Source organism: Callionymus lyra, chromosome 18 (assembly GCF_982586985.1).
Source record: "Callionymus lyra chromosome 18, fCalLyr1.hap1.1, whole genome shotgun sequence".
Taxonomy (NCBI): domain Eukaryota; kingdom Metazoa; phylum Chordata; class Actinopteri; order Syngnathiformes; family Callionymidae; genus Callionymus; species Callionymus lyra.
In genome coordinates this window covers 12,382,915-12,402,428 of record NC_141835.1, presented here as the reverse complement: position 1 = coordinate 12,402,428, position 19,514 = coordinate 12,382,915, and the positions used below count along the sequence as shown (strand labels likewise).

General features: G+C 37.1%; 1 protein-coding gene across 5 annotated transcripts; it reads right to left on the bottom strand.

Annotated features, from left to right (window-relative positions):
* Positions 1 to 598: 598 nt before the first annotated feature.
* Positions 599 to 19,334, bottom strand: loxl3b (lysyl oxidase-like 3b). Of its 5 annotated transcripts, XM_087779613.1 has the most exons (17): positions 19,115 to 19,334; positions 15,273 to 15,603; positions 14,104 to 14,267; positions 12,298 to 12,515; positions 10,822 to 10,887; positions 10,192 to 10,260; positions 9,323 to 9,530; positions 9,066 to 9,246; positions 8,237 to 8,391; positions 7,161 to 7,331; positions 5,695 to 5,850; positions 4,439 to 4,598; positions 4,134 to 4,377; positions 2,691 to 2,806; positions 2,487 to 2,623; positions 1,085 to 1,196; positions 599 to 998 (listed from the first exon to the last, which is right to left on the bottom strand). In XM_087779613.1, the coding sequence occupies exons 2-17, from the start codon at positions 15,601 to 15,603 to the stop codon at positions 925 to 927; spliced, it is 2,562 nt and encodes an 853-aa protein (XP_087635739.1). In that variant the 5' UTR covers positions 19,115 to 19,334; the 3' UTR covers positions 599 to 924. The 5 variants fall into 5 exon arrangements, with proteins under 5 accessions (XP_087635739.1, XP_087635735.1, XP_087635736.1 ...); XM_087779609.1 differs by lacking the exon at positions 5,695 to 5,850; XM_087779610.1 differs by lacking the exon at positions 7,161 to 7,331.
* Positions 19,335 to 19,514: the final 180 nt, after the last annotated feature.

Genomic DNA, 19,514 nt, shown 5'->3' with positions numbered 1-19,514 from the left:
AATAAAAACATCTTATCTTGTTGTATCTTACTGTAGGATTCCTTCAAGCAAGTCCTTCAAAATAAAGCATGGACAACAATGCCAAAGCTTGTAATAAGAAATGATTAATTCAATTATATTTTTGAATAATACAGGGTATGAAATACAAAATCATCTTAAATGTACTTATCTTGTTGTTTCTTACTGTAAGATCCCTTCAAACAAGTATTCAAATTAAAAGCATGACGCAAGGCAAAACAAATAATTATTAGATATTAATTGAAAAAAAAAGCTTGAATAGGAGAGATGTAGCCTTCAAAATAAAAGCATGGACAGGAAGAGAGAAACGTGTTAATAAGAATAAATAAAACATATTGAATAAACAAGATACAGGGAATACAATACACACCTTATTACCAGTATGTTCTTATGAATAAATGAATAGTGTAAAGATATCTTGAATAAATGAGATACAAGGAATGTAATGCAAACATTAAATCTGCTTATCTTGATGTATCTTACTGCAGGATCCCTTCAAGCGAGCCTTCAAAATAAAAGTGCACCCATATATATTTAAACAAGTTATGTTCAGATCAGTCAAATATAAACAAAAAGAAAGGAAGCGTCATCATCTGTTTTATTTGGTGTGAAATAATTACAGAAAATCTTGTTTCTTGAAATCATGAAGAACTACTGGCCACGTAGAAAAAACCAACAGTAATAAATACATTTAAAAAAAACTAAAGTGATGAACTCGTTCATCCTGAAGATCCTGAAACATTTCCAGTCACGTTCTAAAAAAAAACCATTTTGTTTTTTTTTACAATCATCTCATTCAGTGAAATCATTTTCATAAACATCACTTGAACATTCAAGTATAATAATCATTGACCTCAGAGGATTTTAAAAGATTGTGTTATCCTCTGTGGGTCGGATGATTGACAGTTAAGAGATCTGATTGTTCAACTGTCCGGGATATTTCTCAAACCTCCTCTCGGCCTCTTCGCTGAAAGCGTCGCCTGAAGACGTGAAGAAAAAAAAAAAGAGGATTATTAATGAACAAGTGAGATTCAATGTGTGTGTGTGTGTGTGTGTGTGTCGTCACCGTTATGACAGTTGTGTAGCCAGACTCGATTCCCGTCGTACTTGCAGTTGCATTTCATGCCGTTGTTAGAGAAGTCGCTTTCGGCCACTTCGTAGTTGGGGTTGATCACGATCTGAGAAGGAAGTTTTCAAGGTCACTTTTGTCAATAAATCTAGTGATATTTTTTACTGATCATTAAATTAGGAGGAGCTTCCTACTTGCTAACGTGAGGGTCTCTGACCTAAACTACTTCTTCTCACATGATTTGCATAACTTGATGCTACACGATGCTACATAATGCTACATGATGCTAAATAATGCTACATGATGCTACATAAAGCTACATGTGCTGCATGATGCTAAATAATGCTACATGATGCTACATAAAGCTAAATCATGCTACATTACACTTAATCATGCTACATCATGGTTCATCATGCTAGATGATGCTACATAAAGCTAAATCATGCTATATCACACTTCATCATGCTACTTCATGGTTCATCATGCTACATCAAGCTACATGATGCTTCATCATGCTTCATCATGGTTCATCATGCTACATGATGCTACATAAAGCTAAATCATGCTACATCACACTTCATCATGCTACATCATGGTTCATCATGCTACATGATGCTACATAAAGCTAAATCATGCTATATCACACTTAATCACGCTACATCATGGTTCATCATGCTACGCAGTGCTACATAAAGCTACATGATGCTACATGATGCTTCATAATGCTTCGTCATGCTACATCATGGTTCATCATGCTACATGATGCTACATAAAGCTAAATCATGCTATATCACACTTCATCATGCTACATCATGGTTCATTATGGAACATGGTGCTACATAAAGCTACATAAAGCTACATGATGCTACATAATGCTACATCATGGTTCATCATATTACATGGTGCTACATAAAGCTACATGATGCTTACATAATGCTACATCATGGTTCATCATATTACATGGTGCTACATAAAGCTACATGATGCCACATCATGCTACATAATGGTACATCAAGGTTCATCATGCTGCTATATAAAGCTACATGATGCCACATGATGCTACATAATGGTACATCAAGTTTCATCATGCTACATAAAGCTACAGGATTCTACATCATGCTATGTAATGCTTCATCATGGTTTATCATGCAATATAATGCTACATGAAGCTACATCATGCTATATAATACTACATACAGTTTATCTTTCTATCCATCTATCTACATCATGCTACCCGTTCTAAAATGTGACTAAAACAAACCAAATTAAATATGCTTTTTATCTATCTGACATGCGGTTCCATGACGTTGCAGTTACATTTCTCTGACACTGGGAGGAGCCAGAGAAATGTACTGTTTAGGTAAAGCTTGTGTTTCATCTTGACTTCATATAATTCCACCTGAAGGATGTAGTTCCCAGGTTTGACGTCGCTGATGTCGATCCACTGGCAGTCGATGTCGTGTCGGTACAAATCCCAGCAGCCCACGGTGATGCCCTGGTCGCCAAAGTTGGCACACTCGTAGCGTTTGGATATACCTGGAAGTCACATGAACATTCGTCTTTCATATTGATGACGAGAGACAAACGTGGGGATGAGAAGCACCTTCTTGACAATCAGAGTCCTCCAGACAGAAGCTGGCCTTGTGTCCTTCTGCCACTCTGGTTCCGTTGGAGCTGAGCAGGTCGTAGTGTGTGAAGATGTCCATGCTGTGGTAGTGGCTGCACAAGAGTTTTGTTAGATCCAACAATTCAAATGTACTCTTTACCGTAGATGTACCGCGTCAGATGGTTTCTTCAAATCAAAGTATTTAAATGTTCAATATGCTATTATAAAATGCTATCTCATGATGTGTTACGCACCATGGTATGATATACTGTGATACTGTAGTAACAAGGATATATTTGTAGTATTGTCGAGTACTTCACTCTGGAACTTACAGACCACGTGACTCTTGACGAAGTCGTAACTGCTTTCATTTGTTTTCGAACCAAAATATGTCCAAACATCAGCTTTTAAAAGCTGCTGGAGTCACTGTATCCTCTCGTCCTCAGTTGTAACTGCTTTAATTTGTTTTGAAACCAAAATATGCCCAAACATCAGCTTTTAAAAGCTGCTGGAGTCACTGTATCCTCTTGTCCTCAGTTGTAACTGCTTTCATTTGTTTTGAAACCAAAATATGCCCAAACATCAGCTTTTAAAAGCTGCTGGAGACACTGTATCCTCTCGTCCTCAGTTGTAACTGCTTTCATTTGTTTCGAAACCAAAATATGCCCAAACATCAGCTTTTAAAAGCTGCTGGAGACACTGTATCCTCTCGTCCTCAGTTGTAACTGCTTTCATTTGTTTTGAAACCAAAATATGCCCAAACATCAGCTTTAAAAGCTGCTGGAGTCACTGTATCCTCTTGTCCTCAGTTGTAACTGCTTTCATTTGTTTTGAAACCAAAATATGCCCAAACATCAGCTTTTAAAAGCTGCTGGAGACACTGTATCCTCTCGTCCTCAGTTGTAACTGCTTTCATTTGTTTCGAAACCAAAATATGCCCAAACATCAGCTTTTAAAAGCTGCTGGAGACACTGTATCCTCTCGTCCTCAGTTGTAACTGCTTTCATTTGTTTTGAAACCAAAATATGCCCAAACATCAGCTTTAAAAGCTGCTGGAGTCACTGTATCCTCTCTTCCTCAGTCATTTCCGGAATCTCACAGGATTTTACTGTTCCTTTAGCTGCGAAGGACTTTATGACTGCTGCCATCTAGTGGCCAGAAGTTTAATTGCGACACAAAAATGAACAAACGCCGTGAATATTTGCATGTTAATTAAAAATAAATAAAATAACAAATAAAACATTTTTTATTGAAATATAAACCAGAAAAATCAAAAATATGATTTGGAATAAAGACGTATTAATTTTGAATATATATCGACACACTGCTGTTGAGTATTAATACGGTATTGTGAAGCAAATATTCCGATTTAAGTGTATCAATATTTTAAGTTTTAATATTTTTGGTAAAAATAACAAGAGATCATGGATCAATTCTTACCCGTGACAGGCGTGCCAGACCCACGAGTGTCGCCCGGCCTTGGGTTTGAAGTCGGCTCGACCGATGTTCTCGATCTGCGAGGAGAAGCGCAGCAGCCGGCGATGTCCGTAAGGCCAGTTGGCGTTGGCGGCCGTCTTGGACAGGCAGTCCTCCTCGGCCGCGCAGTAGAGCATGTGCAGGGGCCGGTCCTCGATGTAGACCGTCTGCTGGACCAGGGGGGCGTTCAGGATCAGGTCAGAGGCGGCTACAAATGGAAGCAGAGTCAGAAACCAGGGGCCATAGAAACCAGTGTCTCCGTCGCTCACTCTCTGAGCAGATGACTCCGGCGGCGAACTTGGCCGCCGACTTCTGACAGCTGACGCTCTTGTGTCGCTGACACTGACTCAGCGACATCTCGCTTCCCGTGCACTTGACGCCGCTCATCACCATGTCGGTGACGTTGCTGCTGTCCCAGTACCAGGTTTCCTTCCAAAGCGACGTCCAGGAACAGCAAAGCACGAGCGTAGACACAAGAAAACGATGATCAGAAGAATGACGGCGAGTTGAAAATTGGGACGAAAAGCGTGAATATTTTACAAAACGAAAGCATGTTTTACGTGTAAGGAGACGCTCGAGGGTCACGTGACACTATTTATGTGGCCCAGATGATGTCAGAGAGATCAATCAAATTAACAAAAGTGAACTAAAATCCATTTTTCTTTGTACTTTCCATGTTTCAAGTCTATATTTACTATCAAATTATTTTAAGGACTTAAATCCTATTATTATAATAAATAATATCTTCTAAGCCTGACCTTTTGCTGGATATAATTCTTTGTCTCCCTCGAAATCTTGTTTTACACATTTCTTTTTTCACAATTTATGCAGTTGTATCAGTGCCATCAAATGTTTAATGATTGAATTTGACATTAACGTTTTTTTAAGCATTGAAATAATGTTCAGTGTCAACATTTTTCAATTATAAAGGCTATGGATAAATACAATTATGTTAAAATAATAAATCGAGTGTAATTATTATTATAATCATACTTATAATTGGAATAGAAAACTCAATTTCTATTTCCATTTATTTTTAGAAATAAGCAACAAATGTAAGCGTTCAAAGAGCAAATGATTAAATCCAATTATAAAGTAAATAATGAATTGCTTAAAAAACATTTTAATAAAGAATGTTTCTACATTTCAAATGTTCAACCATTAAATATAACGATGAAACTGATAAACTTCCTACTTAATGATTATATAAAATATTCTCTCGATAACAATTTAAAAACATTAAATATTAAAGAAGTAAACATCATTTCCAGCATGTATTATTACCATGATGGTATTATTAACTTAAGATATTTCACATTCTATGTTAAACTTGATAACAAGTAGTATTTCACCCATAATAGTAAGGTTTTTATTTTTATATCCTCTCTACCCACATGTGCTATAACCAAACATCATCAACAGGCACATTTTTTTAATACATGTTTCAAACATATTTCTTTCGTTTGTTTTCCTTCCAAAATGTTTTCTACCATTTTGGAGGATTTCTTCTGCCACTGTTACTTACAGTGATGGCATGCATGGAGTAGCCCAGGCCCAGCTGCCGACAGACCACCATGGCCTCCTTGGTGGTCCAGCCTGTGCTGCACACCGTGCCCCACCTGGACCCAACCTGAACCTCCACTCTGCCCTCATAAGTGCTGCGGCCCCCCACTATCCGGATCTGCAAGAACACCCTGCTGGGAGTCAGTGAGGGGACGACGAACCTCGGGCCCCGGGACTGGGTTCATGTGCCCGCCTTAAGGGACTTTGAAGTGGGTTAGTGTCGGGTGGGAAGAGATGAGGTCACCATCTCTGACCTAGTTAGTATTTTGTTCTGGCCACATGTGAAACCCATCGTGTGGTTTTTGCACATGTTACATTTGAACTGTATGAGCTGCAGTTTTAATGAATAAACTCGCAGCAGTTTATTCAGTTTGTGCAGTTTTAACATTGATTTAAAGTTAAAATCAATGTCGTCATACATGTTCTGATAGTAGCTTTCATTAGTTTGATATCCGCCTTTAAAGACCATCTTTGGACATAAACTATGAAACTGGACTTTTTTGTCTTGTCAAATTATCTGATTTTCTTTATTCATTAACAATCTGTCTGTCTGTAAAAATGTGGCCCTTCAGAGGTCGGTCGCAAACTCATATTATATAATCATATAATTTTCATAACTTGTTCAAACCACCACTCGAAAAGTAAAAACATAACAACTCTTTTACTTTACATCCACCAATTAAAACTTTGGTTTTATTTTTATTGTATACCTTTGAACAACATAAACATAATTTCTAATACATTTGAAACAATTTCAAATTATTTTGACTTTCTTTTTAATACTTCATCCATTATTCCGAATCATATATGTAATTGTTTAACGTATAAAAAAGATACTTTTTTTATTTATTATTTTTATCTCGCAGTCAAGGTCATTCGTTTTTCGGGGCCTATCTATCCATCCATCCATCCGTCCGTCAGTCCATCAGTCCATCAGTCCATCATTCTATCCTTCAATCCATCCATCCATCTTTTAGTCCATGATTCTATCCATCTATCTATCCATTAGTCCATCATTCTATCCATCCATCTATTTATCCTTCCAGCCATTAGTCCATGATTCTATCCATCTATCTATCTATCCATTAGTCCATCGTTCTATCCATCAATTCATCCATCCAGCCATTAGTCCATCATTCTATCCATCCATCCATTAGTCCATCATTCTATCCATCCATCCATTTATTAGTCCATCATTCTATCCATCCATCCATTCATCCATCTACTAAAAATCCGATCTATCCATATTAATTTAAAATTATAAATGTATTTACTGCATATTCTATTTATTTTCCTTTTTATATTATGTCCCTTGTTTTATGTTTATATCTTTAAATAAAATAAATAATACCCTGTTTTTAATAATCTAATTATTCAATGATACTTTAATGAAGGTTTAACTTCACGTTAAGTTGTTAAATAACCTACTTTCACTGCCTGGTTAGCGTAGCCCAGGCCCAGCTGCCTGCAGGCTACCATGGCCTCCTTAGTGGTCCATGTCTCTCCACAGATCAGGCCCCAAGTCTCAGTCCCATTGGAGTCGGTGCTGTACACCTCCACTCTGCCCTCATACCTCGTCCTTCCCCCTTCGAGCTGGATCTGTGAGAGTCTGAGCGGTTAGTGGCTACGAAGCAGCTACGCATGAGGAAGAGCAAAAACATTTCCATTCAAAAGTGAAAGTTTTCAACAGAATGGAAACGTTTAAATGCTGCTAAAGATGTGCTTCAAGAGACTTTTATATTGGTGTCAAGAATGATTGATTTGATTACATTTATGACTTTTTAATGGGCCAGGATGAGCAAAATAAAGCATGAACCAAACTTGACACCAATTAAGAAACGTGAGAAAAAGGTTTTTAAAAAACAGTATTTTGTTCATTAACAGCCTTTTGGACGAAATGAACAAAATAAAAAAGTGATATGAAAGCAGACTTTTTACCATCTATGGAAGTATCTCAGTTCAAATAGAATATTGAATGGTGGAGTTTTATAGTCAAAATGTTGAAACTTTTCTAAAAGTTAACTTGTTTGGGTTTTTTTCAGAATATATGAAGCTTGATTGTGTGTCATGTGATCAACTGTGCGTCACATGATTGGCTGAAAATTCAAACTCTTTTGGCACTATTATACCAACATTTTTCTATTCAATTTAAAATGCTACAAATAAAAAAAAATAAAAAAATTATTAACATTTACTTTTGATTTTATTGGAATTAGGACGACAAACTCTATCTGTATCGAATGTTTCCTTCATTTTTTCTAATTCAATTATTTTAAAAGTACAAACAAATCCAATTTTGAATAAAGCAAATATTTACTTCAATCGTTCAATAAAGAAGAATTAAACCTTTTAAAAAAGAAATTATTTAATTAAACTAATAATAAATATAATAAAACATTGCATTAAAAAAGTATTTAAAGTTAAATGTTGATTTAAACCACTCAATATTCTGCCGACACTGATATACTTCATCCTTCATCAAATCCACTGGAATATGGTCTGACCGTGTTCTCCAGGCCCAGGTGTGGAAGGTTGCAGCGCACGGCGGCGTCCTCCGAGTGCTTGCAGTCTTCCGATGTTATGTTTCTGAAGGGACAGTTCCAAATGGATCTTTCCTGGCCGGCACACTTCACCTCATTCATATAAATGGGCCCCATTCCTGCTCGTAAACAAACAAATAAAACATCTTAATCGAGGCCTTTTTTTTTCACGAATCCCACGTCTTTATTCTCAATTATTTTTTATAGCTTTCCCACAAAACGTTGCATGACTTTCAAACTCTCTCTCGAGCCATATTTGCTGACGTCGACGCTCCAAATCAGCAGCTCTTTGCTTTACACTCCCTCTCTAAATGGCACCGGCGGGAAGCTCATTATGCCAATGCAAATGGAATTCCTTGGGGTGATTTTCTGACATCTGTCTAGGAATGTCTCTCTGACTCATGCGGCCGCTGAAGGTGGCCTGATATTCCTCTGGTTTGCTGGAAACCTCAGAGATTTTGTGATCCTTCGGAAACTTCCTCTCCGGTAGATTTATATGTACACATGAGCTCGAACGTCTCTGCCAAGGTCCGGCTGAATCAAGTTTTTTCTTTCTGAATGAATGGAATGAATAAATGGATAAAATGATTTCTGGGAATCACATAATTAATCGGTGGTGTCCCCCACGTTTTCCAGATGATAAATAGATGCATTATGAGTAGGTAAATAACGTGTTTTAGAAACGATCAGGAAATCTTATTTGAAATAAATATTTTCATTATCTTGTACTTTACATATGGTCCAGTATCACAAGCTCTTTTATCAAAAAGGTTGAAATAATGCTCATTATTACCTTGACCCATGCGAGCGCCGGTGAGAGCCTCTTTGGCGCTGCCGAACCCGAGCTCCCTGCAGACCACGCTAGCCGACTGGAGGTTCCAGCGGTCGTCACAGACCGTACCCCACTCGTTGTCCTTCAGCACCTCCACGCGTCCCTCCCCGGGACGGGCGCCCCCTTTCAGCCGGACGTTATTCTAAATGAAAAAAAATAATGGATGTTTTCTTCCTTACTCAAGGAGTCGTGTTTTAGGTTTTTGATTGTCAAATTACTGATGTTTTAAGCTTCTTCTTGAAGGCGGTGTTTTGCACGAACAGGGGTCCGGGGATGCAGCTGACCACGACAGGCATGCCGCCGTCGCAGTTGATGGTGCCGTTGGGTTTGCTGAACTCCAGCGGACAGGCCGCCAGGTGGACCTCTGTGCCCGTGCAGGTCACCGAGTGGACGTGGTACTGGTGCTTCTGACGCTCCAGATACAACCTGGAGAGGGAACATGTTACCTCAAACACTGTTTGATTGATAATATTGATCAGGGATGAATCCATAAGATACTGATATCCAAAAAAAAGAATTTTGAAGTTTTTCAAAATGTGATTTCCAAAAATGTATTTTTGTTTTTTGAAGATGTGTTTTTTTCAAGACAAAATGTTTCAAATGAAATAATCAGTGCACAAAAAATTACAGACATACATAAAAACATCAAAGACACAAAGAGAATTGTACAAACACAATTTATACACTTATATAAAACGCCATTAGTTTATTATTTAACAAAAAGTGATAATTTAAGTCTTATTAGGCTAAAAGTTGCCAGAATTAGCTAAACCTGTTAGCCTAGCATTGCAACAATTCTCATAAGCGCCAACATAGCTTTTCTAAAGCATATGAAGACTATAAAAGAAAAAAACATTTGTGTTGTTTGTTTGTTTAATATTGAACTTTTTTATACATTAGTTTGGAATTTGACACAAAAAAAAAGAATAAATACATCATCATTTACTAAACACAAATTACAAAATGGCGGCCTTTAGCTTAAATAGCGACGTTCTGCTTTGAAAAATGTGACTCAAAGGACAGAAAAATGAAACACAAATGGAGAAAGATCTTGTCAGGCTCCTCGATTAGACCCTTCAATAGTTACCCTCCTGTTGACTTTTTGCCAGCGTTGCCCTGTTTAGACTTAGCGTTAGCTTTAGCTTTGGGTGTCGGCCTGTAAGGTAAAGATGGGTTAGACTGCAGGGGTTAAGGAGAAGGATAAAAGTAGTCGATATACAGTACATATATACATTTAGTCAGTTTAACAACAAGTATTTGTGTGCACTGAAGTCAAAATTACGTGGAACAACACTTCAGTCAACCAATAATACTGTATGTTTTGTGTTTAATGTCCACGTACATTTGACCTCAAAGTGACCTATAGCTTCTATTGGGACCAATTCTTTTACCATTTTTCAAGTTAAATGTCTTGAAAGATTCATGCAGGTGTGTATATATTAAGAAAAGAACTAGCGCCCTCCTACCGTCAATACATTAAATTAAATTTAGGGCTTTTTTTTAATGGGCTACGGGTTTATCAGAGGAATGGCATGTATGCTGCGCACTGAGCATGACAGTACCGAGTTAGTAAACTCAACAAGCGTTAGTGGAAACAGATTCTTTAAACTACACAAACTACCGATCACATGCCCCACGGGAATCTACCACACTAACTAGAGCAGGAAACCCGCTGTCTGACTAGTTTGGCGGGCGGCGGGTTGTCCATCAACAGTACCTTCCACCTGCCGAAACATTACCCTTTGACCTGCCGGGGTTCTCAGCCGCCCGCTTTCTCAGACGTCTGCAACGATCGAGACGGACCGAATTCCATCACACACAGGAGAGAGACGACATGCAAATACAAACTTTTACAGGCCGCTTATGTATGGCACACGCAGATGTACTCGCGCCTGCGCTCAAGCTAACGTCCGCGGGGAATAACATTTTTGGGATTCCATGAAGGATTCAGCATATCGTGAAAGAGCTCCGGATGTAACAAAATTCCAGCGCAAACATCTTCCTTTTTCTGCAGCTTCGAATCTATGTATGACTTTTTTAGTTATTAAGGGATTTATTAAGTCTTTTAGCAACTTTTTATGTCTCATTTTGTGTAACTTCAAGATAAAGAGGAATTAATATTGCTTTTCAGTTCAATTAATGACAAATTAGAGTATTGCAACGAAAAACACTATATAAGTACGTATATCGTCAAATGTAATGACAAACGTTGATGATTTTTTACTAAACTTTGATTTTATTACCTGTCTTTACCATTATTATGTTTTTGCTTTATTTGTTCTTGTTTTTTTCTTCCTTTAAAGGCAGCTATTCTTCATTCCGCCATCTTGATGGCCCCTCAAAAGTGTCACGATAAACAAAAGGGCCCATTGTTGTTGGTAAACTTATTTGATCTGTATATTTATACTCGCAACTGAGATCAAATTCAAATAAAGTAGATGAATAAAACCAAAATAAATACAGTTTTTAACGATTCAATTATGATTAAAAGTCATTCATGTAGGTCAAAACATTGTCATCTATCACTTGCTAATGTGTATTTAGGTGTAAATTAAACATATCTCGTTTGTATATACCATAAATAAAAGTATCATGCTTAACGTTCGTTGTTGTACTGCAGGCACCTTTGATTTTACCACCCTACTTCTGACGCCATTTGTCACGGAGGGCGGAGAAAAGCCGACGATACGTCATTCCAAGATTTCTGTGACACTTCCTTGTTGTTTTCATCGGTGCTTTTGATTGAAGTCATTACGTAAAAGTAGTGAAATCTCATTTTAAGCCAAACTTTTCTTGCAATTCAAGTCTTCGAAAATGATGGGTTTTGTGTAACCCTGCTGAACCAAAGTCCAGTTTTAGAATTCCTACATGATACTATTCCTCCCCTTCAGAGCTCCAGCCTTCACACCCCCCCGATAGAAAACACCCCCCACTCCGTGCTACTGTGAACCCACAGCCGGGATGAATGAAAAGACTCTGACTGGAGTCAACTGTGGAATTTTGGCAAGACTCGGAGGAGCTGGAAAAAAAAAAAAGTCTGAGCCCTTAAATGCCCCATCGTGACGAGGTCGAAATGTCTTCAACCTCATTAAGGAATCCTCAACACTTGAATGCTCCCTTTTTTCTCGACAGTCGTCTGGTTTTTAAACGATAAAAAATGTTCTTAAGCCATACATCCGTGTGCCTCTCTTACTTGTAGAAGTTCTTGTTGACCTTCTTCTCGTGAGGGAATCCCAACATGCCGCAGACCACACGCGTGTTCTTGACGGTCCAGCCCCGATCGCAGATCTGAGTCCAGCTGTCTTTGTATTTGATCTCGACCACGCCCTCGGTCACCGGCACCTTCTTCTTGGCCGTGGCGAGGACCGGCCGGAGTCGAACCTCCTCCACCTTGTTGTAGTCAACGTTGGCCTGCAGGAGAAAATGGACGGTTTTTATTTTTATCACAAGAAAGATATATATATATAAATATTTGTTTAACTGTGGTGGTTTCATCATCGCAGGAATGTAAGGCATCGTTTGAACGGATAATCTTTTATCAGTATGATGTCGTACTTCTCTGTGAGTCACTCTGGTTTAATTCGGAAATAAATCTGAGCACAGATGTAAAAGATTAAAAAGCAGGATTTTATCTTTTTTTTCAGTTGCGGTGACCTCATCTGCTCAACAACTTTAGTTTTTGACCTTTTTAACATCGCCCCGGAGTGAACACATGAAAGTATTTCAGTGACATCAGACTTTTAAATGGTTGAAACTTGGAAAGTTTTTATTGAAATGTTCATTCATTTGCTGCCGCTTTATCCCTTATGGGGGTCGCGGGGAGACTGGAGCCTATCCCAGTTTCATTGGGCGAGAGTCAGGGGACACCCTGGACAGGACACCAGTCTGTCGCAGGACACACAAAGACAGACAACCATTCACACACACACTCACACCTATGGACATTCTCATGGAAGTTCTCAATCAACCTCTGTATGTTTTTAGACTGTGGGAGGAAACTGGAGTGCCCAGAGTAAACCCACGAAAATTGGGGTGAACGTACAAACTCCACACAGAAAGGTCACAAGTTGGCTTGTCCTGAAAGTGAACCAGCAACCTTCTTTCTGTGAGGCGACCGCACTAACCACTGCACCACCGTGCGCCCGAAATATTGTTTTCATAAACTTTTAATTTTCTTTTTTGAGTTATTACAATTATTTCTATATTGAAAGGTTACATTTTTATTTGTCAAATATTATTAATTTAATTAAAAAATGTATTTCAAAATCAAATTTTATATTCAGAACCTTTAAATATAATATAGAAATATTGGGGCTGCTGTAAGTTGGTCTCTATGTTGTAACTGAAATCCATGTAAATCAAGTATTTTTTAACTGTGTATTGTTCTGTTGTTTAAGTACTTTGTGAGAAATATAAATGAATTACTTACATCTTTATGAACAACACAAAGAATGCGTAACACCGTTTACATGGAAACACATTCCTTTGATTTTAAAATAAAGCAATAACGTTTCATCAAACTGCAAAATGAAAAAAACATGTTTTTACAACTTTTCTAAGCCAATGATGATATCATTGTAGATATTTTATTATACATTCCATTGCTAACATTTTTGGCTGCAAATTAAACTGGATAAACGATTTTAAATCTACTGGCTTTATGGTGTTATCCTGCCCTGATCAACACACACTTCTGCAGCTTTTTTTGTTCAAGAAACGATTCTGCACTAGTGACCCGAACAACATAAACAAACATGATTATTGTGAGCTCTTAAAACTTCTTGCTGGCTGCTGGAAAACTGCGGGAATACAAGAACACATGTTGTGTGTGTGTGTGTCTGTGTGTGGTGCTGAAGTCACGCTGAGGTTTTTTAAACAATCCCAGATGGGTTTCAAATCCTGCACAGAAGGTTTCTTCCCTTTACATCACGTGTGCTCAACACGGCTTTCTTCTTCCAAACAGAAAACCCAACTCAAAATGAAGCTTTTTTTAACTCACTTCAATGACGTTCGGGTCCACGAAACCCGGGATCCTCTCGTCCTTGCACACGACGCCGGCGTCCTCGTCGTGCGTGCAGTCGCTGTTTCCCCAGCCGCGCGACTTACAGAATTCGATGCTCTTCTCGCCGCCATTGCACTGGACGTTATCCAGCCAGATCTTCCCTGTGGAAGCAGGAAGTTGAATGTGACACTTTTTACGTACAGCACATGTGTCAAACTCAAATAATGAAGATAAAACAAGAGAATATGGATGTCAACAATTACGGTAAAACTGGAGTTTGTCTGGTGAACAACAACAAGAACAAAAACAGAGATAATTAAGAAAAATGGAGCCTAAAAGAATGAGTAGAAAACTACGAAATCATACCTCAGATTAGATAAATATACATTTTTTTTGGCACGGCCTTCCTTGAGGAGATAAGACTGGCTGAGCCTGTGCCTTCTTTTAAATCTCTTTTTAACTTTTACAGACTGGCTTTTGAGTGATGTCGCCTTTAAACCATTAACCGGGTTCATTAATGGGTTTATACTCTCCTATATTTTCAGTGTTTTATCATTTTATTTTATAATATTTTCCCTGAATGGAATGCGTGTTGTTTTATCTTGTTTTATTACTGTGCTGTTTTAATGGATTGATCGTTTTTTTAACTGTAGTCGTTTGTTACTACAGTTTAAAAAGTGCTATATAAATTAAATTTATATTACTGATAAAGGATTTTGGTCCATTGTGTGATTGAGTTTGAGACTTTTACGTAAAAATGTATTTTTAAGTGATGAAAACTGTAAATTCAAGTGTTTTGAATTATATATTTAATGTTTTAATGTAATTTTAAATATAAATCCTCCACTTTTTTTTAATTCTAAAAAGTATATGTCATGATAGTCAGACTCAAAATAAGCACCTATAACATTAGATCCTAATTCTCATTTTTACAATATTAAAAAAATGTAATATTAAAATACATCCTTCTAAATTCACCGTTATATCAAATTAATAACATTTTAATGACAGGAAACCATTGAATGTCTGGTACGGATTGGTTAAGAAGACTACTCTGTGGTTCATAAAATAAATAGAATAAATAAAATAAATATAATAAAAATTAAATAAATAAGATGATGTACATATGAGCTGGTCTCTCACAGAAATTTGAACATTTTTTTCACCTAGTCCTTTGCCATACTTGGCACTATGTGTCCATCCCGTGGCCGAGACAAATCCCAGCTGTCGACAAAGGACGTTGGCGTTGGATATAGAGAAGTCGTCGTCACAGATGGTTCCCCACTCGCCCTTGTGGAAAAGCTCGACGCGCCCCTCGTTGTGTTTGCGGGGGAAACCCGTGAGCCTGAGCTTCAGTCTCTCCGTCGGGGTCTGCGGGGACGACGGTGGCGTCGACGTGGGCTTCACTGTGGTCGTCGGTATCGTCTGAGATGAACAGCATGACCATAACAACCCAAAGAGGATGGGAAAGGTAAACAGGTGCATGTTTCCTTCCATCTGCGGAGAAGAGAAAGAGAGTCAGGAAGAGGCTGGAAATATATTTTCTTACTATAAAACTTGAATTCTTTAATAATTTTTTCAATAAATCTGCATTTTTGGTAATAGCCGGAATCGATAAACAGCCTTTTAATGAGTAAAAGTTTTGTATCGAGTTTATTGAAGTATATCAGTGCCATTGGAATATTGAATATAACATTTAATTGGATTTTTTTATTCAAATGTTTGTATTTTCAGCATTTTTCTTTCTATAAGGATTCAATTCAATCATTTCTATATTTAAAGGTTGAATTTGTTGTTGTTTTTTCAAATACTGTGCAAAAAAGTGAATGTCTTTAAGATGATTATGCGCTGGTGCTTCTACGTCGTCAGGTGATCATCTTCGCGTCACATGATTGGCTGAGAACTCAAGTAGCTCAGGATTATTATGGCGATGTTTGGTGTCAATAATGTACCAAGGTTTTTATAATGACATTTGATATATATATCTATATATATATATATAGATATATATAAAGTGAATTTAGAGCATGTATTTTTTAATACATAAAATATATACTGTATATATATAACTATGTGTGTAAAACAAACAGAATAATTCATTTGAAAATATTAGAATTAATCATTAAATAAATAAGAAATTCAACTAATCAATATACAAAACATAGAATTCACTAATTTTTTTTAAGGAATGCCTAAAAATCAACATCATTTCAATTAACAAAACAAATACAACCTTTCAATATAGAAAATATTTAATTAAATGATTAAAATGGTTGAATATAGCAATATTTAAATTTTTTAAATGCAACATTTGAAATAAATTCAACCACTCACTGACATACTTTAATATTAATTAAGAAAATCTATCTACACAGAAAAAAAAAGCTCAGAACGGTCATATTTGTGTATCCAATCCTATTTGTAGTTTTAGGGAAGCTGGGAATGTGTTTTGGCATCTGGTTGGAAGAAGCTGGATGTGAAAGTATTAGGTTTCTCCAGCAGCTTGATTCAAACCATCTGCTCCATGTTTACTTCACTGTGATGTGGGGAAGAAGAGTCTAGCACATCAGAAACATCTCAAACCAATCTTGTCGAAAATGTTATCCTTTTTTTTTTGTGTGCAAACAGACAAAACATTACATTTAAGTACGGGGGCACAACAAATATTTTCTTTGGTCCTTGAAAAGGTGCCCGTACAGTTCTGGGTATTGAGGCGACATAGACCTGCTATTGATGCTTGACTTACACCGGAGAGTCGAGAGACTGGGGGGTTTGTTCCTCCTGAGACACAGCTACAGTAGTGAGGTGTGTTTGTACAGCGACCGCCATCTCCGCCGCCCTTTTTTCAACACGTGTGCGACTGACTCAGTGGTCTCACCTCGATTTCACGCTACACATATGCAGACTTGAGGAAAGCAATGGCAAGAGAGGCACCGAGACGCTGCATACCTCCTCCAAGGAGCTAATTTCATATAGAATAACACATAATACAATCAGATAAGAAGCCAAGATTTGGCTAAATGAAGGTTTCCTGACTGGGAACTAGCTAGCTAGTTGTCCATCTTGAAATGGATAGCTAGGTAACTAGCTGTACATCTAGAAATAGATAGCTAGGTAACTAGCTGTACATCTAGAAATATAAAGCTAGCCAACTAGCTGTCCATCTAGATATAGATAGCTAACTAGCTGTCCATCTGGAAATAGATAGCTAACTAGCTGTCCATCTGGAAATAGATAGCTAGCTAACTAGCTGTCCATCTAGAGAAAGCTAGCTAACTAGCTGTCCATCTGGAAATAGATAGCTAGCCAACTAGCTGTCCATCTAGAAATATATAGCTAACTAGCTGTCCATCTAGAATTAGATAGCTAACTAGCTGTCCATCTGGAAATAGATAGCTAGCTAACTAGCTGTCCATCTAGAAATAGATAGATAGCTAACTAGCTGTCCATCTAGAAATGCATAGCCAATTAGCTGTCCATCTAGAAATAGATAGCTGGCCAACTAGCTGTCCATCTAAAAATAGATATATAGCCAACTAGCTGCCAATCTAGAAAAAGATAGCTAGCTAACTACCTGTCCATCTAGAAATAGATATATAGCTAACTAGCTGTCCATCTGGAAATAGATAGCTAGCTAACTAGATGTCCATCTAGAATAATAAAAAGAAGTTATACAAAATAATCCTTAAATAAAGCAAGACCTCACTCCCTCTCAGTGAACTCATAGGTTAGGTTAGCTAAATTGCAGTTTTCGGACTGCAAAATAATACAAAAATAAAGAACAATTTTAAGTGAAGTCATTCAGAAACTACTCAAATCCTGACTTACAGAAAACTATGAGAGTTTCATCCACTGTTTCCTGTTCCGTTGTCAATAATTCCAAACAGTTTCCTTCGATTTATTATACAAATGGATTAAAGTGCTTAAAGTGAGAGACTCTTAATGCATCTTTGAATCTTGTTAATAAAACAAGGATGGCTACAGGGGCTTGAAAAGCCAGAAAGTACTTAATAGGAGGAATCTAAGTACTTTATTTTCACAACAGCTTCTGTAAAACAAATCCCAGGACCTCCCGCGTTTAGCTCACACAGACATATTAAATAAAAGTAATATTAAAAGGTTTATCCCCTTAAAGTTCTCTCAATCCCTGACAATAACAAAGAAAATCAAATAAATATATAACAACCAAGGGGGAAAAAAAGACACCGATGACCACATGGTTCAACTCTGGTTGAAGAGTCAGTTCTCCACACACACAGACTTGATCAGAACCAGAGTCGACTATTTAATCTTTACAGTGTGTGGAGGAAACATCCTTGTCATGGATAAATGACTCACACATGAGTCTAAATAGATGACATCGTTTGGCTAGTTTTTTTTACAAGCTTTTGTTTGGGTTTGTACGACCGTTTTGTTAAGAATCAACATGAGTCAAATGAATGTATTATCTTTGTATCAATATTAAACTGAAACTAACACATTTTAGGGTCCACAATGTTAGTCAATAGTTTAACAAAGTATATCATTTGTGGTAGGGAACTCGTTTTTTATCTTAAATTAAACATATCATGCCGTTTTTATACTTCAAATATCTACATTTAACAAGTATTTTTAGTCTGAAGTGGTTCATCTATGAGTCTTAACTGTTCTGAAGTGGCGATCTGTCCAGGGTGTCCTCTTTGTCTCAACCCAGAATATGGGATAACCATAAAGGAAACAAGTTAAAAAACTATTTAAGAGTCATGACTGAGATTCTATCTTTTATTTTTATTTTAAAATTCTAACACCATTTGAAATCTTTGTCATGAGTAAACAAAGGAAGTAAAACTTTATCAAAACTTTATTAACAAACTACTTTGTATTGTTAAAACTAAAAAAATAAAGAGATTTATCTCGACTTAAAATGTTACAAATTAATAAAAACACGTTTAATTAGTACAAAAAGACGTTTAAAAACATGTTATATATGTGAGTTTGAAAGATTAACAGTTAAGCTAATATGACTTACCTTTGCTAATGTGTCCTGGACGTTGAAATGACAAAATGTCCGCTAATTCATGTCTTCCATTAAGTGAAGCTGTAAATTTAAGGGGGGAAAGAAGAAACTCCTGCAACTTTATTGTCTTTAAATTGCCAGCTGTACAGCCTCACTGAAGAGGAGGAGGAGAGAAGAAGAGGAGGAGGAGGAGGAGGAGGAGGAGGAGGAGGAGAGGGAGCGGACGGAGGAGGAGGCTGCAGCGGGGAGGACTATTTCCTGGAGTCATGCGTATGACGTCACTTGATGTATTAGTTTATTTTTTTTTAAATAACTCATTTTAAATCACTTATATATTGTAATAAACACAATTGACATAGAATAAACAATAATTGTATTTATTTCAAAATATTTTTTATTAATAATATTTAAT

Bases quoted from the DNA above. Each gene is read 5' to 3' on its own strand.
- loxl3b (XM_087779613.1), bottom strand. From the start codon at position 15,603: ATGGAAGGAAACATGCACCTGTTTACCTTTCCCATCCTCTTTGGGTTG. The intron at 14,268-15,272 runs GTGAAAAAAATG...CTGCTTCCACAG, and splicing joins CAAGTATGGCAAAGGACTAG to GGAAGATCTGGCTGGATAAC. The intron at 10,888-12,297 runs GTAAGAGAGGCA...CGATCGTTGCAG, and splicing joins GTCAACAAGAACTTCTACAA to ACGTCTGAGAAAGCGGGCGG.